Genomic DNA, 25,032 nt, shown 5'->3' with positions numbered 1-25,032 from the left:
ACGGATCAAGAATACAGTATGAACAATAAGTAACTGTGCAGCTGGCCCTACTGGTGCATTTTTAGTCTTACAAAAAAAGAGGTAAATGCTTTAGGGCGAACTTTTACTTTAAAAATTTTCACGGTCATTTATTATTACTGTATTGAACTTTTCAGATTTTGAACTGTAGTTTAAACTCTACCCCTCTGTTGTAAAAGCACTATGGTCGCTGCTATAGTGAGCCACCCGGCCGCTGCAATACTTTGTATCACATTCAACTCCCTGGGCCGGGCTTGGGCCGGGGAGTATTTAATAAAGGGTGACGTCCGCGCACTGGGAGTATTTAATAAAGGGTGACGTCCGCGCACGTGGCTGACGGCACGAACGGAGCATCTGTGTAGACGTCCCTTATTGTAGCTCTGCCGTTAGTAGTTAGGCCTACCCTGCCCACCGCCAGTCCCTAGAAGACGGTTGCAGGCAAGACTGCACTCCCAGGGATTGCCGTTGGTTGTTACCCTAGGTTACCAGTGCTCCCACCTACCGGGAGTATCACAGCTGGTACTCTCTCCGAATCAGCCACGGTCACAGTCTCCGGTTTTCAGCCAGCTGCACTTCGGGTGCCTGGACATTTAGGCCCGTTCTTAAAGGGGCAAACAGAAGTATTAATCCATAATGTAAAGTGATGTGGATTAGAACCCAGAACTGGCTGAAAGTGTCACCTGTAACCCCGAGGCGCTTGGCAGCCCGGACAGATGGGTCTTCCATCTTTTAAGAACACATTGAATTGTAAACTCACATTTATGTTTGTTTTCTGCAGGAAGAATCCCTTAAAGGCAGGGCCACTAGAGTTAAAGTGGCAGGGGAGGACCAAATTATATGTTCGGGCTGGTTGATTAATGCAGGAAATTATGCAGCATAATGTGCCACATTTCCTGATAGTATTACTTCATTAGCTGGCCATATTTTTGCCAGTTTAACACTGTCTGGCAAAGGTTTGACCTTTTTAGTAACAGTTTAACACGCAGAAATTAGCAGTAATTAACAGAAAGGGTACACGCCAATCCTTGCAAAGGGCCTTCTACTACATGGCAATATGTGTCGCTGTGTTTTTAGTAACTTTTTATCCTCAGATGTTTTTTGGGTATAATCTGCAGATCACACAGCAGATGATGGATTATGTGGCAAATACATAATTATGTGGAAAAAGCGACAGCTGCAAAATTGCATAATTCCAGTGGTCCTGGTTAAAGGTTGCCAAGCAGGTCGTGATACGTAAGCTTGGAGGAAGAGTATTCCAGACTCTCGTTGCGCAACCTGAGGAGGATAGTGCTACAGTGCTTTTTTATTTTTATTTATAAAGTTGATTGTTCTAAAAAAATGTTTCTGAACTGTGAATGGATCTTAGACTATCTGATGATTTCATGTTTGAGGCGAAGTACTGGAGATGGAGGTGTGTATTTCTTTGTGGGCCACCAGGGGCGGCCTTAGGCATGTGCAAGCTGTGCACCTGCACAGGGCCGCCAAACCCCAGGGGCCTCCACGCCAATATATATCCTTAATATATTAGTCTTCTGAGGATGGATACATATTTGCGTGGCGGCCCCTGGCAGGGATTTGGTGGCCTCTGTTCCACTTCCAAACACCCTGACTCCCCCCTCTTCACTGACCTCCGTGCTCCGTCCCGCCCGGACCCCCTCTTCTGGGGGCCCCTACCTACGCTCCCTGCCCAGGGCCGCCATGAGCCTGGAGCCGCCCCTGGGGCCACACATACTATCTTGTAGACTGCTCTAGCATCAATGACCTTTCTGGTGTCCTGGCCACATCTTCAGGTAGAGCAGGTGTATTGTACAGCACTGTGCTTGCCATATTCTGTGGTATAATGATGGACATGTTCTGTGACTGATGGGCATTTTCTGTGTGCTGTCAATGACTGATACAGGTGAAAATCCACAAATCCTATACAGACACCCACACCCAACTCCACCTTTCCTCCTTGTTGCTCGGTCTTTTTCTTTTGTTAATTGTGTTTAAAATGGGTTAAAGCAAATGAATCCCTTGAGATGTGTTTTTTTATGAAAAGCTTGAGAATATTGACACCTAACGCTCGAGGAAGTTGGTATCAGCTTCGCCCAGTTAAACAAAGGCTTGCATGCATTCAGGCCACTGCATTGTTTTAAATGTCTTCAAATGAGTTTAGCCAAAGGCATGGAATGGGAGATTCCCCTTTAAAACTATGGCCATCCCTAGAACGTGTTCTCTTCGGCAATAACTTAACATATATATTTATCACGATTCCTCAAAACCGCATGTATTTCATATTTCACAAAACAACGATTGATTTAAATAGTTTTAATCGTCATGTGATTATCAAGTGTGGCGTTATACTGCACATATAGCACAAACGTTGGTACTTTTTATGCTTTAAGTATGAAGTTGTGTTATGAAAGTATGTTCAGTCCAGCAACTATTAGAAGGGTGATTGGTTCTGTTTATATTTCGGGCAACAAAATTAGCCATTCTCAGAGGATGAGTTCTTTAGTGGTTAAATTGACCATTTATGTTTCACAGTCATAATTTTAGCGAAGGATCCACCTATATTTCCTCTATTTTCCCCCTCAAACCTGGATTATATTGTGAGTCGAAAAGCGCATGTCGAGATCTCTGAGATTGAGCCACAGAAAAAGATATCACATTTGCTAATATAGCTATAAAATGTAGCCATTGATCTGTTGCATTCACTTCCTTTAAATATAGATGTAATCCACTAATATGCCAGAAAACAATGCGCAATACCCCTTCAGATGTGACGTTCCCAATCTCCCAACGAATATTATGTTCCTTGCGCATTAAAACTAACTCCTCCGTATCTTCCTTAAAGGTCCATAAAATGTTCCATCTTTGCTCAGGCACATAGGCTACTTCCTCCGGTGACCATGTGATGTGGAAGCAGAACACAGACTTGGTATAAAAGAGTGATGCGGCATTCTTGCTGTTCAATCGGTGCTGGTCTGATCGCTCTACTCGATCCTGAGCGGTAGAAGTAGAGGCAATGAGTCCACCATTCTCTAAATCTTGTCTGTTTTATCTAGTTATTGAAATATTCATCTACTCCTTTGATACAAAAAGCAAATTGTTCCTCTACATTTCAGATAATGTAGAAACTCAGGTTCCTAATAGTGAATTGAATGGAATTGGACTTGGTGCTGTGTCTTTTGCGATATCCAAGACTCCTGAAGAGGTTTCAACATAAGAGAGTGTGCTTTGTATCATGATTTGAGAAGCTGTGAGCTTGCTCACCATCCTGAACTATATTGATGATACTTTGCCTCCTTTTGTGGGCTGCAATCTGGGTGCTCTACCCTTTACTATTCTCTCCCACCTCATTTCCCCTTCCTTCCAGTACCCTTACTCGGATTAGCCTACACCTACTAAATATTGGAACCCTTATCTTAACTGCAATGCATTGAATCGACGTGAGGTTCGCACTGCATAATACACATATATAGATGATCAGCCATCCTGATGGATGTTCTTTCCGAGTGAGGAAATTATCTAATCGTCGTCCATGTCTGCTCTTGATCCTATGTACTAAATGGAAAGGATTTAGTCGATTGGCAATGCACAAATCATAAAACTACATTGCTAACCAAATTCCCCAGACAGAGTTACGGTGAGGGTAGCTCCCCCTGGAACCAGGGACATTACAAATTATTTGAATAGATGCGTTGTTCGAGGCTCTTTAAGGTGTTCTTCAATCTATCTTGATGCCCTCTGGTAGATTGCGTCTTAGTCTGGTGCAAAGAAATAGCCATACACTGATGATATGAAATGCACAGGTGATTTCCAGATGTTTCAGAATTTAAACCCAAGACCTTTAAATACACTTTTCTGCACACCCATGCCATGACCCAATATGACATTTTTAAAGTATTCTTTACCACTTCCACCATATCTGCTTATATGATGGCTAATGGCTTTTGCTACGATTTCCCTTGCAACTTAATACCTTCTCCTGAGGTGGGGATGGTAAGTGCCAGAGATCCTAGAAAAGGTAGCACTCTTGTCCCATTGGCCATGATTCTGTTATTGAAATATACTATTTATCCTGTGTTTGGCTAGGGGTGAAGCACATGGGGCACATAGAGACATAGACCCACAGGAGGGATCTGCTGTGCTTCACTTCCCCTAACTTATTTTTTAGTCCTTAAGGCCAGGGAGTGGCTAGATTTCAGAGAACTGGGCATGTGGCGAGAACCTGATAGGCTAGGAATTCTGGAGTGATTACTAGCTAGAAGCTCTTACTGGTGTGTGTGTGTACGGCTAAAGAGTAATGCCATGGTGCTGGTACCAGATCTTGCAACTGCACTATGTATGGGTTAATCCATGTAAGATTTGAACTGCCTACTGTATGCTCAACACACAAATGATTCATCTAAAAATTATTTCTTGAAATTCACCTTTGGCTTTTGGGAATTATCATTTTATTGAAATATGCAGTCCTCATTCAGTGCAAACTTTAATTGTGGTTTTGTGTATCCTCTCTCCTGTTGAGACTCCCTTCTGGTTTTGACACGCTTTAGGCACCTGTCACTGTAATTTCATGGTATTGCAGCCTTTCACCATTATTAATATTTTTGGGTCAAGAAGTCATGGATTTATAAATACTATAACTTGTGCACTTGATTAATAAAATCCACAATTGTGTTGTCAGTCTTGCTAACTGGCTAATCAAAAGCACCACAGATCTGGTAACAATGGTCTATACACCTAACACACATCTGAAGTTAGATTAGGGAGCATCTAGCATAAATGTAATCTTCTCCTAAGATTTGTGTTCCCGGATCGGAAGCATTCAGAGGGACAGAGTGGGTGTAAGGACACTCCCACTGGGAGAGCACAGACGAGAGAGGAAGGCAAGAGGTAGAAATGTATGAGTACAGGAAGATATGTAGTTTAATCAAGAGATCAGTGTGTCTTTGCCAGGTCATTAATCTCACAAAGATCCTTTCATGGATCGTTAGTCTGCATGTGGACGCACGCCTCAATGGAAGAATTGGTTTAGGTAAAAAATGAGGATAGTCCATGCATTTTAAAATTACTGAAGCATCCATTTTTTCTGTCTCCTTTCCTATGTCTCATCCACAGCTGAAGTTTTAATTTCTATTTTTGTAGAATGCACTTTTGGCCAAAGGTCTCCTGGCACTTTCAACAGGGGATGGTCAGGCAGCAAAAGCACAATGGAAGTGGAAGAGCGAGGTTTCAAGAGACTCCCTGAAAGATAGGTGATTGGAGATCAGTTATAGTTCTTTGGGAGGGTTGTTCCAAGGAGCGGAAGCTTGAACCGCAAATCTATGACCTGCAGCGAGCCTTATGAAACCTTCTAAATGCAGAGGCGGACTGTGTTGGAGCAATGACGTGGCCTGTTACGAGAGTAACTTTGCAAATGTTTGGGTATGAAATGAGGCAGGTTGTTACAGAGAACATAGAAGATTAGACCATGTCTTAAAGAGGACTCGGTGCTGATTTGGGAGCCAAGACAGGAATTGCAGTTATGTGATAGGGCTCAAATGCGAGACTCCAACCACTTACCAAAAAGATTGTAGGTGTTGAGTTAGATAAACTTTCTTTTGAAGGTACAGTTTATCACAGTTATGCAGTCTGTACCTGGTGACAGCCGTGATAGCAAGGTGTTCGCTTTTAAAAGATAACAGTGGGAGAATGCGCATGGTGAACATAGGAAGGGACAACTGAAGCTATTTGGCAGTGATTTCAGGAGAAAATCATGTGTATACCCAAACATTAAAAGACATTAGCTGGTTTAGGGCAAGCCCTAAAATTGGACAGCCAGACAATTAATTTCAAAGAGGACTGAAAGGTGCCCATAATGAGAATTTCAATCTTGTCTATATATTCACTCAGAACCAATCTAGCCCATCCAGTTGTGTACCGCCATAAGACACCCCTTTAATAAGGTAATTTTTAGTATGGGCACTCCTTAGCGATTGGGTGTCATCAGAGTATGTATAAAAAGTCAAAGAATGATACCACAATGTCCGCAATGTAGTCAAACATAAATATTAAACAAATACGGCGAAACTCTGGAACTCTGTGGGACACCCCAGAAGATATTGGGAGTTAAGAAAAATTGACCCAGTATCGCCCTTTGACTTCTGTTGGTCAGGAAAGACGTAAACCAATTCAATACAGTGTAATGAATCCCTATGGCTTGCAGCGCATTACTGAATGCCCTGGCCCATCGTGCCAAATACTGCCAACAGGTCGAAGTAAAATTAGGGCATTTGCCCAGTTATCATCTGCTACTATTGGAATGTCATCAAGCACAGCCAGAAAGGCAAGCTCTGTACCACAAAGTGGGCAAAAGCATGCTGGAGAGTTATGAGCAATTTAATTTCATATAAGGAAACCCAGAAGCTGATCTTAGCTGTTTGTTATCTAAAGATTGTTTGTGGACAATATCAATGCTTGGTGTGGTTGTCAGGCTGGAAACAAAATGGCAGTTGCAGTATGATGCTGCATTTGTTCCCTAGCGTGGTAACAGATACGCATCTATACTTTAACACGCTTCGGATGAACGTTTTGGCTATTTGTTTTGTTTTTGCCAATGCTGTTCAGTATCGGCCACAAAAAAAGGTGTCCATGCTTTTCAGTATCTGCATCAAGCACTGGCAAAGCCAAAAGGTGAGCTAGCACCTTTAAGGTGAGATCTTTTAGCTTTTCTAGTTCTATAATTTATCTCTGCCTGTCTGTGTTTTTTCTGTATGTCAGTCTTGGAGTCATACCTGGGTAATTGTATTTCTGCTATTTCTGTGCCTTCCCTGCTTCCTCTAGATATTTATGACTGCATATATCTACTTGGATCTATCTCTCACTTCAACTTCTTTTCTGCTGTTTTTCTCTACCTCTCAGGCTTCTTTCTACAGGCGTCTCCTATTACCCCTCTCCCCGACTAATATCGCAACATCAATATTGCTTCACCGTCTCCACAACATCACACTTTCTCTTTCGGTTTCTTGCTTCCTCTCATTCGCTATTTATTTATTTCTTCCCTACCACGTCTATTTACAGCCAGTTTTCTTCTGGGAATGAGTTTGATATGAAGACATTACATGATACAAACAGTGCAGTGTTTGCTCACAAGCTGGCATATTAATAATAACATTAAATATATGCAGTTGGCAGCAGTACTGTGGTGCCTATGCATACCTGTTGCACAGCAGTTTTCTGTATATGAAGTCTGCTGGTCAGAGACTTTATTTTTCATGGGTTTTGGATTATGATATGATTCTAAAGAAATTGAATAACGTTGTTGCTTGAAAATTAGGGATGGAAATGGTTTTGGAAACCAGAAACGGAACCAAAGTGGAATAACATATCTAAATAAAATTACCCTTTTGAAATGTTGCCATCACTAGGCCTAATTCATTCTTCATCACTGCTTCCTGCTTCTCAGCTGGCTCTGTCGCCTTGTGTGAAATGTTTTGGGTCAATGATCTCCAGCTATTGATAGATAAAGATTCTAAGTAGCCAAACAATTACTAAATAAACCTTTTTTCTATATTTTGGATGTTAAAGTCTGCGGTTGGAAATAATCATGAGCCTTGAACACGGGCAAGGCAGAAGGCCCTTGCAGACACGAGTGCGTTTGGATAGGCCTGAAACTACATGAGTTGAGAAAAGGCTCCATTTAAAATACAAAAAATATATCCTATTGTTGCTAATACGGGACAGAACGTTATGGTTCTTCTTAGGATAGTGGAAGGCGAGGTTGTGCAATACAAAAACGGTTAAACCAGTTCAATAAGTAATACGTAATTGTAGGGGGAAGTATACGTGATTAGAAAAGGATTAAAAGAAGGTATGGAAATCGTGCTAGTATTCCATAGTTTTGAGGTCCGACAACTCATGACACAAAATGTTTTGGTGTTCTATGGTCTGACAATGCCAAACAACACCTTAAATTCTGAACACAGAAGATTGGATGTTTTCCCAAAATACCAGGAAATAAAATGATTGGTTGAAAATCACAGAGGTGTTTTTTGTGATGGTTGAAATCTGAATGGCGACACAATGATTGGCTGGAGTCAGTGGGGGCCTTATAGCTGACGCTGTGGCTGCTGAAGCCCTGGACCAATGACACCACAGCTAAGATTACTCTCCTGCCCCAGTGAACAGTCCTGAACTAGGAAAGTGTGTTACATGGGTCTTATTGATTGGCCAGGTACAAAGAAGCTTCTGCAAAAGAAAAAAAAGGTTACTATTTACTGCATCTTCAAAGATGGAGGTTGCTTTTGCCTTGAGATGAGACTACACTGGGGCAGACAGACTTGTGGTTGAATGAAGTGTCAAGTGGTGGCAGGAAAACTGTGACTGAAAATCTGTTGAAGAGACTGACAAGCCATGGAACAGGTTGACAGACAGGTGGGGGGCAAACATGGCTATTGTTTGGTCAGCAGGGAAAGCCCTTAGCCTAGAGTTTGACGTTAGGAATGCTGAAGGGGGTGGTAGATGAGTGGCACAGACATGGAAGTGGTTTTTGGCAGAATGATGTGATTATGATGGAGTGGCAATGACTGCGGAGGGATAGAAGGAACTGATGACCACTGGGTCTGGAATCTGGTGGTGATTGGCTGAGCGTAAGGTAATGCTGGTGAGGGGCGTGGAATAGATTTATGATTAGCGAGGGGTGAAGCTGATGGGGAAAGCGATTTAAGATCCGGGAGCGGCAATGTAGATGAGGAAGTTGTGTGAGAGATGTCAGTGGCATAGTCAGTTCGGTGGGGGTTCATGGATGACTCCCCCATGCAAAGGGGAACAAAGTATTTGACACTTATGAGAAATCGTATTTGATCCGATTGCCTGGAATTATTGTTCAAGAAGAAATTGAGACTGAAAAATTGACAAGTTTTTACTTGAACTATTACCAACAGGTGTTAGGAATGCAGAGTATATCTTGCTGATGTACCTTTAAAATGCATTTAAAGAAATTAGCATAATAACTATAAATGGACAGAGAAATACATTTTATTCCACTGATTTTGGCATGACCTCCCTTAGGATTCGATGTTGCTATTTTAACAGTTGTATAATGTATGTTTGTTTGCATTCTGTAAATGTATCTACCTTTTCTTAGTGAGGTTAAGGTGGTTTGACGTGGAAGTCAGCCAAAAGTTCCTTAGTTTCTCTGTTTTAGAAGAATGCTTGAAATAAGAAAAAACTATTTATCACATCTATATAGGGGTAGATGATGATAAACTGTATGTAAAGTGTTTTTGTGCATATCTTTGTATGAGAAACTGTGCCTCTAAGGGACTACATTTTGTTGTAATTATTAATTGCTGGAGACCCAGTGAAAGGCAGCTGATGGAGCAAGGGTAGAACTGTTAGAGTAAGGCTAAGGTGGGAGGGGAGTTCCATCTGCGACAATCAGGCTCGCAGGGTCGTGTGTAGGGAAAGACCCCTATGTCCATCTCTCATTATTTAAAGGGGGTGCATTTGCACAGTCCATTTGGCAGCATGTGTGTATGTGACACTGTCCATGCAAAGCCCGTCTACTCTCGGGTTTGCTGGCTTCTCTGTAGTATACTCCCTTTTAGGTCTGGCTTTAGGCTGCTTTAGGTATCTGACGAGTCTGTGATCGCACAGCTACATGAAACACACAAAGGAAAAACTGCACACAGTATACAACATATGCAAAATATTCAGAGGGGCTTTGGGGTAATCCTTTTCAGACATTGGCTGTTGAATGGAATTTTGTAGATGGTTTGATTTTTCAACTTGAAGTGTATGTTGCTTCCAATGTTGGGAGCATGATGTGTTTTGTTGGCAATCCTATTTTTATTGTAGTTTGAAGTTCAACATGTACAAGTGCACATCTGTGTGTCCGTGTTTTATGCATGAGGTAACATTTCCAAGGTAGGCCTATTGGCGTAGTCTATGTTTCTTCACAAATCGAAGAGATCAAACATCTAAACTCGCTGTTTTCACAGTTAAAATTCACATGCTTTTTTCTTGGACACCTCGATGCCTTTCCATGGCAACGGGTTTGCCCAATTTGTTGGCCTCGAGCCCTCATTTCAGAGCTCCTGGTTACACCACAGGTCAGAGGTTGGTCTTACTGCCTGTGCTTACCTCGTTTGTAACCAGATCATCTCATCACGTTTCCATTTAGCACGATTTTGAGCAGTTTTCTATCTACAATCTCTTTGTAGTCATCTACCCACTGGTCAGGCTCAGGTAATAGGACATGCATAGGCCTTGGAGTTCACCTGTCTTAAAGACATTGACCAAGGGTGATCCTGAAATGCCTTCCAAGTCTTACATTAGAGCATCTACCATGTCTTAATACAGGTGTTGTTCTGTGGTAAATTCATGGTTTAAGATTAGACGCTGTTTCATCACATCTCCTCAGTTGTGTACTTGCCGAGCTTCCGACATTTGCTTTAATAACACACATAACAATTTTACTGCACTTCAGAGTTGGGTTGAAGGGATGTTGGATTTTGGAAAAGATGGGCCATCAAGCAGACTGCTTAGATACAGGTATATTTAATTGATACCTAGAGTGGAACGGGGCCAGGCATGTTAGGCATATGTCCTAACACATATCCTCTCCCCCGGGCTGATTTTATGGTGGTGTGACCGGTGCAGCTTTACCGGGCGATGAGTTTGATAGCAGAGAAGTGCTGTGATACAAAATAACTTATTGGTTTAAAAGCAGCTTCTGAGAGTTCCCTGTGCATCCACTAGATTTCAGGTAACATAAAAAATGTCAAGATAATGTCGGCGACTAAGACTCCTGTTGGAGAGAGAACAAAGTTTTGTCAAATGGCAATTTTGACTCATAAAGATCCGCACAGGGCTAACATACCTGCTGCAAAGAGCATGTACCATGCCAATCACAGAATTGTATTTATGTGAATAGCTCAGCGGGATACTTCCTTTGTCACAGAGATCCTGTTGTTAAATGCTGTTCTTAAGTTACAATCCTAATATAACACATGAGAACTGCCACCAGAGAGCTGCATGCAAACTACATAATGTGGTATGTTTTATATCCTAAATGTGTACTTCTCCAGACCAGCCACTCTTCAAATATACTGCCCTTTAGAATGGATGACGTGATCCCTATACCTTGTAATCCTCTTTGACTTGTGTAACATTTCCTATCGACGGATTCACACACGTATGAATCATGGTCTCTATAGTTTGTGTCATGTAAAGTGCTCTGACACCCTGCACTGGTATAAACAACTCTATGAAACAAATTAAATGCATTTGCGAGAGGGCTATAGAGAGATGATGGGCACTGTTGCAGGGTGGTAGTGAAGGAATCCATGGAAAAGGTGGTCATTTGGAAGGCCAAAAAAGATTGTCGCACCATGCACCACCAGCACTAAAGCTGGCCCTGATCACTTCTTTCAGTGTTCCCAGCGCATCTTAGCGCATGGTTGGAATGCACAGCCTCCATCTGCTGTTTGTACTCTTCCTATCCCCACTGCAGTAAGCACTTAGTAACCTTCATTAAATCCATTTCCCCTTCTTCGTCCCAGGACTACACACTGAAGCAGAGAGAGCAAGCACCACACTCTTAGTGCACACAACCCAAAAAGTAGAAGAGCTGCAGTCTTCCAGATCTAGTTGTACGAGGCGCCTTAATCTGGCATCTCTGGAGAAGAGTTGGATACTTGAATTGGGTATTGGTTGGGTCCCAGTAGCCACCGCACCTCTAAATTCTAGTGCATGAGGAAGGCAGAATGAGACTTAGGCCATTTCCAACACCTACACCTTTCCTCGCCTTTCAGCCGCAGCAGAGAGCGAAACAAGAGCATGGAAGAGCCCCAGTAAAGGCAGTGCCACCTGGTATGGGCACAGCGACGTCTCCTGTTCCCGGTCCCTCTGGAGCCTGTAGTACTTACCCAGAAGGCAGAGGAAATATGGAGATTGTGGGACGATCCTTTCTTTGTAATTACTCCGGCTCTGAAGCGAAGGAGCCTCATGTGAGAATGGCAAGGCAGCACTCTGTAGAAGGTCAATTGCATTTCCAAATATATGGAATGAGATGACGAGGTAACGCCTCCTGGGCAAAGGGTGGGAGCTGAAATTCCTCCAGAGGTACAACCAGGTGAGCGCTCTCTTATTGTGCTCCCAGTTCGCCGGGGTGTATGTTACAGCTAAAAGTACCACACCCCGATGGTAGGATTGCAGATGTTGGCGTAGCGCAGGAAAGAGAGGTATTGGCAAGTCGTTTCCTCCCACATAGATTTTTTTTTTACACCTCATTCAGTTAAGTCACTTGTTTCTAGTGCGGTTTCTAGTGAGGTGGTCTATTTTGGAACCAGAAGTTAGTTAACAAAATGAGCTTTCCCTTCACACTATGACTCGATTTCCTGTCACTTTTAATGCTGTCATTTGCAGCTCTAGATCGAAAGAGGCAAACTGTGAAAGTTCTGACTGCTTGGAAGGGGTGAATTCCTTTAACGTGCTCTCCCTGGGCCCCCAGAGATCTTGCATATATCCTGGGCCAAAATGGCGTTTCTTTCAGAAACGTTATCTAGATCCCGACTTGTGTGTTCAAACATTGGTTCTATGGCGGCCGTTCAATGTTTTGTCACCGGCTGGTTTGTTTAAGGTTATTAGCAGCTCAGTGCGACTCCTACGCATGTTACTTGATCTTTGTCGTTAGTTTACTTGTCAAAAGTAGATTCTATAGAATGTGTTCCCTCGCAGGGGTCTCAAATGTGTTTCATATGTAAATGCTTTGTTTGCAATTCAAGAAAAAAGTTGCGGCTTTCCACCTGCCGCGTTTATTCTCTAGTCCCCTCGGAGGCGCGTTGGTTTGCAGAAATTGTGAGCGCGCGAACAAAAGGGCCCTGTTGCGCTCGCGTTCAGGAAGCAGTTTTTTCCAAAAGAGGCGTCCACGTGACCCAGTTGTGTCGGGTTTCTGCTGCCACACCTCTCCGTGCAGCTTCAATAATTCAGGTGCAACCTTTGCTCGCAGCTGTCGTTAAGTACAGTTTGCCGGGGCTGCGCGGCGGAGAGATGAATGCGCAGCGACGCCGCATCCATTTTTGAAACTTTCTAAAAGGACCCCCAGTGGCCAGCCCACGTGCGCTGTGTGTGTGCCCACATGGCTTCTCTTCACAATCACTGTGGTAAGTTGCATTACAGCACCATTTTCGTAGTGCTAGATGGAAATGTATATTTAGAGTACAGGTGGAGAGGTGTGAGTTTGAGTGCTCGTGAGTGAGAGCGACGAGAAGAGTCGGCTCGTAGGCGCTGTGCAGACCCAGATACATAAATAAAGGCATCTGGGCAAATGTGACACGTGCAGTGAACGCCCTGTCACTTGTAGTTTGTATAAGCATAGGTGGTGACCTTGCTCTTAGAGAAATGTGCTTTTAATGAGTGAAAGTGAAGCATATTGGGCACATCTTTGCATTGTAAAATGTGGATCATTCATAAAACACCTGCTGCTAATCTTCCTTTTGTTCAGCATGTTTTAGTTTGTGTGGACTGGTAAATGGATGTTTACTGGTTTGTAGACCGCTCAAATTTCCCAGGTCCGTCGTGTGTGAGTAATTCGTGGAGGACAACGTTTAGCTTTCCTTTATGGGACTTCTAGCACCGATTTTATTTTGGGATAAACAGGAGGGCAAGTCCCTGAGTACAAAGGAAAAACTTGGCACGCTGGACTTCACCACCACCCCCTTTTCTGAATCGTTTTTGGCCACTATAGGTGTGGCAGGGTATACTCAGACATGAGTCCCTTTCTCACTGCTCCATCAGGATTCAAGCAAGCCGGGCCGAAGAGGCTGAAATGCCAGAAACCGGTCCCCGGTAGCTTGTCTCCTTTCTGGTGAAGAATTGGCTTGGTAGTTTGGTCTGCCCTGTTCCCATGATGCACTGGGCCAGGGACAGACTAATTTGCATATAGCCAGGTTCTGAGCTGGGATGGGGCAGTGAGATAAATAACGGTGATGGATCAAGCCCTGATCTTTGGACTGGGTAAGAGTGGTCTGCTTAATTCAGACACTCTGTTCATCACCACCCCCTTTTCTGAATCGTTTTTGGCCACTATAGGTGTGGCAGGGTATACTCAGACATGAGTCCCTTTCTCACTGCTCCATCAGGATTCAAGCAAGCCGGGCCGAAGAGGCTGAAATGCCAGAAACCGGTCCCCGGTAGCTTGTCTCCTTTCTGGTGAAGAATTGGCTTGGTAGTTTGGTCTGCCCTGTTCCCATGATGCACTGGGCCAGGGACAGACTAATTTGCATATAGCCAGGTTCTGAGCTGGGATGGGGCAGTGAGATAAATAACGGTGATGGATCAAGCCCTGATCTTTGGACTGGGTAAGAGTGGTCTGCTTAATTCAGACACTCTGTTCATCACCACCCCCTTTTCTGAATCGTTTTTGGCCACTATAGGTGTGGCAGGGTATACTCAGACATGAGTCCCTTTCTCACTGCTCCATCAGGATTCAAGCAAGCCGGGCCGAAGAGGCTGAAATGCCAGAAACCGGTCCCCGGTAGCTTGTCTCCTTTCTGGTGAAGAATTGGCTTGGTAGTTTGGTCTGCCCTGTTCCCATGATGCACTGGGCCAGGGACAGACTAATTTGCATATAGCCAGGTTCTGAGCTGGGATGGGGCAGTGAGATAAATAACGGTGATGGATCAAGCCCTGATCTTTGGACTGGGTAAGAGTGGTCTGCTTAATTCAGACACTCTGTTCATCACCACCCCCTTTTCTGAATCGTTTTTGGCCACTATAGGTGTGGCAGGGTATACTCAGACATGAGTCCCTTTCTCACTGCTCCATCAGGATTCAAGCAAGCCGGGCCGAAGAGGCTGAAATGCCAGAAACCGGTCCCCGGTAGCTTGTCTCCTTTCTGGTGAAGAATTGGCTTGGTAGTTTGGTCTGCCCTGTTCCCATGATGCACTGGGCCAGGGACAGACTAATTTGCATATAGCCAGGTTCTGAGCTGGGATGGGGCAGTGAGATAAATAACGGTGATGGATCAAGCCCTGATCTTTGGACTGGGTAAGAGTGGTCTGCTTAATTCAGACACTCTGTTCATCACCACCCCCTTTTCTGAATCGTTTTTGGCCACTATAGGTGTGGCAGGGTATACTCAGACATGAGTCCCTTTCTCACTGCTCCATCAGGATTCAAGCAAGCCGGGCCGAAGAGGCTGAAATGCCAGAAACCGGTCCCCGGTAGCTTGTCTCCTTTCTGGTGAAGAATTGGCTTGGTAGTTTGGTCTGCCCTGTTCCCATGATGCACTGGGCCAGGGACAGACTAATTTGCATATAGCCAGGTTCTGAGCTGGGATGGGGCAGTGAGATAAATAACGGTGATGGATCAAGCCCTGATCTTTGGACTGGGTAAGAGTGGTCTGCTTAATTCAGACACTCTGTTCATCACCACCCCCTTTTCTGAATCGTTTTTGGCCACTATAGGTGTGGCAGGGTATACTCAGACATGAGTCCCTTTCTCACTGCTCCATCAGGATTCAAGCAAGCCGGGCCGAAGAGGCTGAAATGCCAGAAACCGGTCCCCGGTAGCTTGTCTCCTTTCTGGTGAAGAATTGGCTTGGTAGTTTGGTCTGCCCTGTTCCCATGATGCACTGGGCCAGGGACAGACTAATTTGCATATAGCCAGGTTCTGAGCTGGGATGGGGCAGTGAGATAAATAACGGTGATGGATCAAGCCCTGATCTTTGGACTGGGTAAGAGTGGTCTGCTTAATTCAGACACTCTGTTCATCACCACCCCCTTTTCTGAATCGTTTTTGGCCACTATAGGTGTGGCAGGGTATACTCAGACATGAGTCCCTTTCTCACTGCTCCATCAGGATTCAAGCAAGCCGGGCCGAAGAGGCTGAAATGCCAGAAACCGGTCCCCGGTAGCTTGTCTCCTTTCTGGTGAAGAATTGGCTTGGTAGTTTGGTCTGCCCTGTTCCCATGATGCACTGGGCCAGGGACAGACTAATTTGCATATAGCCAGGTTCTGAGCTGGGATGGGGCAGTGAGATAAATAACGGTGATGGATCAAGCCCTGATCTTTGGACTGGGTAAGAGTGGTCTGCTTAATTCAGACACTCTGTTCATCACCACCCCCTTTTCTGAATCGTTTTTGGCCACTATAGGTGTGGCAGGGTATACTCAGACATGAGTCCCTTTCTCACTGCTCCATCAGGATTCAAGCAAGCCGGGCCGAAGAGGCTGAAATGCCAGAAACCGGTCCCCGGTAGCTTGTCTCCTTTCTGGTGAAGAATTGGCTTGGTAGTTTGGTCTGCCCTGTTCCCATGATGCACTGGGCCAGGGACAGACTAATTTGCATATAGCCAGGTTCTGAGCTGGGATAGGGCAGTGAGATAAATAACGGTGATGGATCAAGCCCTGATCTTTGGACTGGGTAAGAGTGGTCTGCTTAATTCAGACACTCTGTTCATCACCACCCCCTTTTCTGAATCGTTTTTGGCCACTATAGGTGTGGCAGGGTATACTCAGACATGAGTCCCTTTCTCACTGCTCCATCAGGATTCAAGCAAGCCGGGCCGAAGAGGCTGAAATGCCAGAAACCGGTCCCCGGTAGCTTGTCTCCTTTCTGGTGAAGAATTGGCTTGGTAGTTTGGTCTGCCCTGTTCCCATGATGCACTGGGCCAGGGACAGACTAATTTGCATATAGCCAGGTTCTGAGCTGGGATGGGGCAGTGAGATAAATAACGGTGATGGATCAAGCCCTGATCTTTGGACTGGGTAAGAGTGGTCTGCTTAATTCAGACACTCTGTTCATCACCACCCCCCTTTTCTGAATCGGACTTCTCTCACACAGCAGGGCTCGAGCCAGGGTACCACGCGGGTGGACGGCGTCCCCCCACTTATTTTAACGGGAGCTCGATAACTGGAGCAAATGGAGCCACACATTCACTCTTTGGCCTCTCTTGGGCAAGATCGGAGCTCATTCAGAACGCTGCTCAGGCGCTAGCTTCTCTGATGCAATCGCATCTAGGGGGTTAGCGAGGGAAGGCAATGAGTCTGATGGTGCAAGCCACCTTTCGTGACGTCACTTCCTGTCGTGATGTCAGCGACCCCCTGTGGAAAAGTCAGCCCATAACGAACCGGATGCCCAGGCTGCTGGCGCAAGGTGCCTCTTAGATTCCATCGTAAATAATTACCAAATGAAGAGACGGGCACTGGAAGCAGGAAGACAAGGAAAAAGGTTTATTTCTCATGAGGAGAGCATGTCATTTGGGACACTCACATAGTGTCTTCGGGAGGTGCTCTAACAAGTTTCTCTGAGGCTTCGCCTTTTATACACAGGTTTGTGGCACACAGGCATCCTTTATTACAATCAAGACATTGAGAAGTATGAAGATATTCCAACACGTGGCTACAGTAGGGGCCCTTATCCTCCATGCAATAGGAGGGGGCTGTCACGCAGCTGAGTGTTCTGCTGATTCCATTGGAATGTGTGTGCCTGATCGAATCTCAGGGGGTGGGGTGGCCATGATCAATAGTGGCTTCTTTCAAGAGAGACGAGTGCATACAGTGGTGGGCAATAAACTGTATCCTCGGGCTAAGGGATGACCAGCGGTCCGTGCAAACAATTAGGTTCAGAGGAAGAGGTCATCAAAGGAGAGATATTCATGAAAGAAAAGGTCAGTGTGGAAAATCGAGCGTAGAGAAAGGGTTTATCCAAAGAGGGGTATTCATGAAAGGAAAGGAGGTGTTGGTCAGGCGCGGGGTGTGATCCCTAGAGACAGAGTCATGCGGGAGGGGAGGTGCTCATGACTTGTACATGTGAGAGCGGGGGCGGTCAGGGAGCATGGGGGAAGCTTGCAGGGTCAGGGAAGTGTGACGACGATCGATCGTGAACAAGGAGACCATGATACCTAAAATGGCTGTCGTGTACGTGTGTGCATGGGTCTATGCTAGCGGGATAACACAGTCAGTGTTTTAGCGATATCCGTTCTGCTTACAACAAGGGGTACTGTGAACACAAATGAACGCCGCTTATGTACATACACATTGCTATTTTCAACAGTCGCCGCTTTTTTACATAAGCAAGTTCAAATTCTACATAGTCGATGCGATAGGCAGAATGCACTACATGTTAATTTACATTTGTTGGGTTCTTCATACAAGCCTAGAGATCGGCATAATATTTAGTCGGAGTCAAGAAAAGAGGTTCCGAAACATTACAGAATCAAGTTCAGACTTTTTCTCCGATGACATTAATTAAGAGTAATCTGATACCTTCGGGTCTTATCAGTACTTTGGAAAGCTAGATACATGGGTGACCGATGAAACATTTTTGTAAGCAGTAAAAATTGAGGGAGGAATGCAATTCGATGTAAACAACTAGTCAAGGGGTGGGTCCTAACTCATTTTCTTAGGGGTGCCTCATGCTGGGCACCTGCGTGTCTTTCTTTTTCCGTGGCAAAATCCCAGTCCATAGTCAAAAGTTTATATGAAAGAGTTTGTTGAATAATCGAGGGAAGAGAGGGCGGAGTGGGGCCAGATCTTCGAACACACCAAGAGACCAAGGGAGCAAAGGACAATGAGCAGGCAGGCCCATCAGTCGGACTCAAAAGGGGACGGGGACTTCAGGCACGAGTGGGTCAGCAAGTCGAGGGCTTCAAGGTAGCCCTTCATTCTTTCATCTGCCGAGTTTGAGAGTTGTGCCTCGTCCCGCGTCTCGTTGCTCTGCGGCTCCACCTTTGGTTGCGGTCACATGTGCTTCATGATCTGTGGCCAGGCTGTGCGTCACGTCCAGCTCCTCTCCTCCGGTGATTGTATCTTTGAATGGGTAGAAAACAAGTTTTAGAAAGACTAGCAGGAGAAGATATTTATACATCTCAATTCCGTCCCCAATCCTATGTAGGTGGGGGATACGTTCATCGGTCACAGTCAGAAGTCGTCACTTATGGAGTCTGCAGGAGTGCATTGCTATGGAATTCATAACCCTGTTTGGTGTTCATTCGCGACGTATGGTGAGAGAAATTGGACTTTTATACATGGTGTATTATATCAAACTCAAAGTCGAGTCCTTATGTAGAGACTCGCCTTTCCTTTTAACCCAAGTATCGACAGTCTTACATTTCCCTTCGGGGTCGGCTAACTCTGGTAAGCGGGGCGTTATCGTCATGAAGAAGGGGGAGGGGGTGCACGTAAAACAGGCTTTTCTTGGGGAGTGAACGTTAATCAAGGTCATCAATTTCGCTTTCGAGGGTAGATGACATGAAGCTGGGGTTAGTCGGGGAAAAGGGGACGTTTTGGACAGGGAGCTGGGGTCGATCGGGAGAAGTAGGGGTACTCTGGACATCCACACTTAAGTGCAGAGGAGCGAAGTAATCTGTGCATTGGGAATTGCATTTTTAGCGAACTGAGAAACAGGAGGCCATTGACGTTATAGTCCCCCTATAAAGGCCAGATTAGGGGACGTTAGTCGTCTGACCCGTCCTTTCTTTCATGACCAACTCGGGTTCTATTGTTTTGCAGAAAGGAGAGGTAGTAATATGGCAAGTTACAGTCGTTTTAGTTCCTGTCAATTTTTCCAAACACCTTTGTGTTCGAGGAAACCCAATTAGGTGTTGTGCCGGGAGGGGCACAACGTTACCATACAAGGAAAGAGGGGGAGGGGGAGGGGGAGAGGGAGAGGGAGAGGGAGAGGGGGAGGGGGAGGGGGAGAGGGGGAGGGGGAGAGGGAGAGGGAGAGGGGGAGAGGGAGAGGGGGAGGGGGAGAGGGAGAGGGAGAGAGGGAGAGAGGGAGAGAGGGAGAGAGGGAGAGAGGGAGAGAGGGAGAGAGGGAGAGAGAGAGAGAGGGAGAGGGAGAGGGAGATATATATACAACGATACAACAATGGGCCATTCAGTGCACACAGAACAACAGGGATTAAGTACTACGGAAATACAGACAGAGGGATGACGTAGATCCATGCATCACGTATACACAAACTTAGGCGGAGAAGACAGTACATGTATTATGTACAAAAATCCAAGACAAAACATAAAACAGTTATTGGCCAAAATTATCCCTTTCTGTATGCTGTGCATTCTTAGCATCCTAAGCTCTTTTTACCTTTTTCTTCTCTTTTAACCGTCGGCTGCCCTTACTGGTGGCTTTGATTGTACACACTTACGCCTTTGGCAATTGGTCATGAACTAACCTGGTCGGGCTAATGCTCACGGTGGTTTATTCGAGTCATTTTTAGCAAATGCGTTTCCAGGCTGAGACAACGGTTGGTGTCAGTTGGAGAACAATGGGGCAGCTTGGAGTTACATGTCTAGGAGGGTGCGAAGAAGAATGCAGTAGATTTTAAATGTACCTCACCTCAAAATATTCCTTAAACTTTCCCTATTTAATTAATTGTAGGATGCTCATTCATTAGCGCACGTCATTTTAGTTGTACTATTCGGGGTGCCAAGCGAAGTTATATTTTGTGGTTTCCCCTTCGGGCTGCCCTCCCAGGTGCTAAGTTCAGGGAGAGAAAATAGTCATGGTTTGCTAGTTGCGGTTAGGTACCATAATCAAACCCTTTTTCCCGTCTCTTCGTCCGCTAGATCACCGTTTTCATACATTGATCGATATTCCGATGTGACCTGCAGAGAGAGGGAAAAAGAAGGGGGCAGGGGCTACATTGATAGACACATTTAGCGTGCATAAACCCAGAAAGGCTTTTACTTACTGCATACTCGGCCTATCTCCACGGGATGCAGTCCCTGCCAACTGGGCGTTTAAGCCCCGGTGGACTGTTAGTGTGACTCTTTTTATACAGGTAGCACATAAAGTATAGGCTAAACACCAGGATCTTTAGCGGTTGCTTTTTGGCTGTACAAAAAGGAAAAACGCACACAACGAAAACTTGGACCCTTCATGTTTGCAATATTTCTACGTACTATACTTTTTAATCCTTTAAACAGTGGTCATTTATTCGAAAATTACCAATTCACACGTGACAACTACGTTTGCTTTTTCCAAAAATCTTTAATAAGAATGTCGGTGCATAAATATGGGCCTACAACCCCGTGGGCCGGCCACGGAGCAGGCTGGAACTGTAGATGTGGGGATACTTTATTAGTAAAAACTTTAGTGGAGTCGGCGGTCGTTTATTTCATAATAAAAAGTGCGAAAAGCGCAATAAAATCATGTCGAGACTTCAGTGTGAGCGAGTGTCATAAGTGTTGGGCTTCGAACTTTCAATAATCATGATGCGTCAAACTTAACAACAATTCATTGTCCGAATGTTCAATCAGTACCCATCTGATGTCAATTTACTGTCTGAACACATAATCAGTACCCATCCAATATCAATTCATTGTCCGAACATATAACCAGTACCCATCCCATATCAATTCTTTTCCCGAACTGACAGTACACATCCTGAATCAATTAATTGTCCGAACATATAATCAGTACACATCCTATATCAATTCATGTGGTTAAAAAACCCTTCATACATATCTCATGACACCAGGGCTGAACAATCGGGGTACAACAAGGAGTTGGAAGTTTCATTTGCATCGGCGCCATTTTGGGTGCAGTCAGGCAGAACCAGGCATAGTCTAAATCTTTACTAACTCGTGGTTGGCCCAGAGCTTCTTTTGGCAGTCCAAAAGTTCCGTTAAAGGGTAAAAGAAGGGATCGGTGGTCTGAACCATCAATCAAAAGGGGAGGGAGGCAACAATGTTCCTACCGGGTCATACTGTGCTTTCACCGGAACTGATCCGAACTGTAGTCTGCAGGATTCTAGTCATTCAAACTGAGGCTGGCGCCAGCATGGGAGCGCCGACGTCCTGCGGCTGCATTTCCATCGTTTCGTGGGCAATCATGGCAGTCATTCCCCATCGGGGGTATCTGCGGGGGTCGGGGACTCCCGCGGCTCCTCTAGAATCTTCAAGGTCGTGGAGAACTATGATGGTGGAGTCAACAAGTGACCGGGCCATTCCTTCATGCTGGGCCCGCTCTTGCCAGGTCGATCGCCATTTTGAGAGTTCGGCAGCTACCGGCGATCGCGGGGTCAAATGAGCGGACGGGCTCCACCCTGCCGGGCGAGGCGTTGCAGCATCGCCACAGTGGAAGAACCCTTTTCTGGGCGCCTGGAGCGCTGAGGGTGCAGCTGGGAAGCCTCCACCTGGGGAGGCGGGAGAGGCTTGTTTGCACCGTCTCTCCCTCCCAGTGCACCCCACGGCGTCTCACTTGACATTTGTTATGGCCGGACCAGGCGATGAGGACGAGGGGGGCGGGTCGGAGGCATGTGCAAGACATCCCCCCCCAGTGTTGTCGCTGCCATTATGGAAGAAAAAAGAAACGTCCCGTCCGTCTTTGGGCCGGGCCTCTGGTTGATGGTGGCCGGACGCTCCTTGCCACGGCCCCAGGAACGGGTCCCTTAGTCCATCCTTGGGACAGACCTTGGCGCGTGGCGCCTCTCCTGGGCCTTTCGTGTAGTGGCCTCTCCACTCCCAGGCCCTCCATGGATGTTGGTCCAGACCGGGAGAGAGAGGGGAGGGTCGAGGACATGGACATTCCCCCCCCTGCAACTCTCCAGGGTTGTCGTAGCAGCCGCTGCGGCCGGATCCCTTCGGCCTCGACCTCTCTTCTGGCCCTCCATGTGATGATCTCTGGCCGACGGTTGGCAGCAGGACCCGCCCTACATGTGTTGCTGGGCATAGCCGTAAACCTGTTGCACTTCGGAAGTTTCCAGAATGGGGGCGGATGTCTGTTGCTTTGTATCTTTCTCAGGTTGCCGTTATTGGGCGTGGCAGGCGGTGGGACAGACATGTTTGGGGCAGTGAGGGGCGATGAAGCCTCGTTGCCTTGTGGCCGTTGCAATGTCACGCTTGGTTTCTCTTACTGTTTTCAGGTTTCTTATTACGGGCTTATTTCTAACGTTTCTTGTTTCTAGGACAATAATAGGTTTTATCATTAAGTATTGTTATCGTTTCTTTGTTCATTATTTAATAAAAAGTTCATCAGTGGCCTACTGATTTCGTTTTCCCATTCCTTTCTTTCCAGGTTGTTTCATGCTAAAGTTTCTGTTAACAGGATACAGTGATCACTTCGTTAATATTGTATATGTCCTTTTCACTAGGGGTGCTCTCTGGTCGAGCCAGATGACCTACCTCTAGTAAATGGTCCGGGTGAAACTGGCGTATCAATCAGTGGGGAGTAGATAGGCATGACAGATTACAACGGGGGACAAAGGTCCGCATTACCTACCCTTCACTACTTGCAAAGATTTTTCCTACGTTATTTGCAAACAGGGAATACCTCCAAGAAAAGAACCAATTTCCAAACAGTCAATGTTTGGACAAACAATCAATCAATGAGGAATAAAATAGGTACGACGGGTTAAAAGCTTGCGTTACCTACCCTTCACTATCGGCAAAGGGAGAGAGAATATTCCTATTCTTCCCCGTTTGCAGGCAGAGAAGATCCTTAAGAGAACCAACTTCGAACAATTCAATGTTCGATCAAACAATCAATCAATGGGGAGAAAAATAGGTATGACGGATTACAATGGGGACAAAAGTCTGCATTACCTATCCTTCACTATCTGCAAAGACTAAACAGAGTATTGCGACTCTGTGCTTGTTTGCAAATAGAGAATCTCTCAGAGACAATAAAGTGAGTAATACTAGTATTTTCAAACAATCAATCAATCAATTTCGCAATTTGTCGTGTGTCACGACCTTACCCGGACCGGACCATGTGGACAGTTCTTCGCCTTCCTTTTTCCAGCGCCCGATCGTTCTCTTTCTCCATGTTTTTACCGCAGAATTCCTGTGGGATTCCAGTCAGGAAAATAGGTCACTTGAGAGAGGTCCGTTCGGAATCGGTGAAGTTCATTTCAATCGGCAGCCGGACGAGGGCCCTCTCAAGGCAGGTATACTCCAATCATTTAGATGTTCACCCCATCGTCTGGACCTCTCTTACCGGACCTTATGTCGCTGATGGACCCCGCGTTGGGACGCCAATTGTGGAAAAGTCAGCCCATAACGAACCGGATGCCCAGGCTGCTGGCGCAAGGCGCCTCTTAGTTTCCATCGTAAATAATTACCAAATGAAGAGACGGGCACTGGAAGCAGGAAGACAAGGAAAAAGGTTTATTTCTCATGAGGAGAGCATGTCATTTGGGACACTCACATAGTGTCTTCGGGAGGTGCTCTAACAAGTTTCTCTGAGGCTTCGCCTTTTATACACAGGTTTGTGGCACACAGGCATCCTTTATTACAATCAAGACATTGAGAAGTATGAAGATATTCCAACACGTGGCTACAGTAGGGGCCCTTATCCTCCATGCAATAGGAGGGGGCTGTCACGCAGCTGAGTGTTCTGCTGATTCCAGTGGAATGTGTGTGCCTGATCGAATCTCAGGGGGTGGGGTGGCCATGATCAATAGTGGCTTCTTTCAAGAGAGACGAGTGCATACAGTGGTGGGCAATAAACTGTATCCTCGGGCTAAGGGATGACCAGCGGTCCGTGCAAACAATTAGGTTCAGAGGAAGAGGTCATCAAAGGAGAGATATTCATGAAAGAAAAGGTCAGTGTGGAAAATCGAGCGTAGAGAAAGGGTTTATCCAAAGAGGGGTATTCATGAAAGGAAAGGAGGTGTTGGTCAGGCGCGGGGTGTGATCCCTAGAGACAGAGTCATGCGGGAGGGGAGGTGCTCATGACTTGTACATGTGAGAGCTTGGGCGGTCAGGGAGCATGGGGGAAGCTTGCAGGGTCAGGGAAGTGTGACGATGATCGATCGTGAACAAGGAGACCATGATACCTAAAATGGCTGTCGTGTACGTGTGTGCATGGGTCTATGCTAGCGGGATAACACAGTCAGTGTTTTAGCGATATCCGTTCTGCTTACAACAAGGGGTACTGTGAACACAAATGAACGCCGCTTATGTACATACACATTGCTATTTTCAACACCCCCACTTCTTTTTTTAGGACTTGTGCCTTGCCACACAGGCATGGAACTCTGAAAGTTATGGATTAGTTACACCAATTATCTTCTGCTTCAGGTGCAGTGTCT

General features: G+C 45.6%; 1 protein-coding gene across 7 annotated transcripts in view; it reads left to right on the top strand.

Annotated features, from left to right (window-relative positions):
• Positions 1–25,032, top strand: part of EML4 (EMAP like 4) — a 720,824-nt gene that overhangs the window by 253,305 nt on the left and 442,487 nt on the right. For 2 of the 7 annotated variants that reach the window (XM_078649704.1, XM_078649701.1), the window contains exon 1: positions 12,946–13,151. The exons of 4 other annotated variants lie outside the window; for them this stretch is intronic. In XM_078649704.1, coding sequence (XP_078505830.1) covers positions 13,127–13,151 — 25 coding nt within the window. In that variant the 5' untranslated portion in view covers positions 12,946–13,126. Of the gene's footprint in view, positions 1–12,903; positions 13,152–25,032 lie in introns of those variants that run through there. One more of the 7 variants, XM_078649699.1, reaches the window with a different exon arrangement.

The sequence above is a fragment of the Lissotriton helveticus genome, chromosome 6 (assembly GCF_964261635.1).
Source record: "Lissotriton helveticus chromosome 6, aLisHel1.1, whole genome shotgun sequence".
NCBI classification, from domain to species: Eukaryota; Metazoa; Chordata; class Amphibia; order Caudata; family Salamandridae; genus Lissotriton; species Lissotriton helveticus.
Note: the sequence above shows the minus strand (reverse complement) of the source record. Positions and strands in the feature narration are given on the sequence as shown.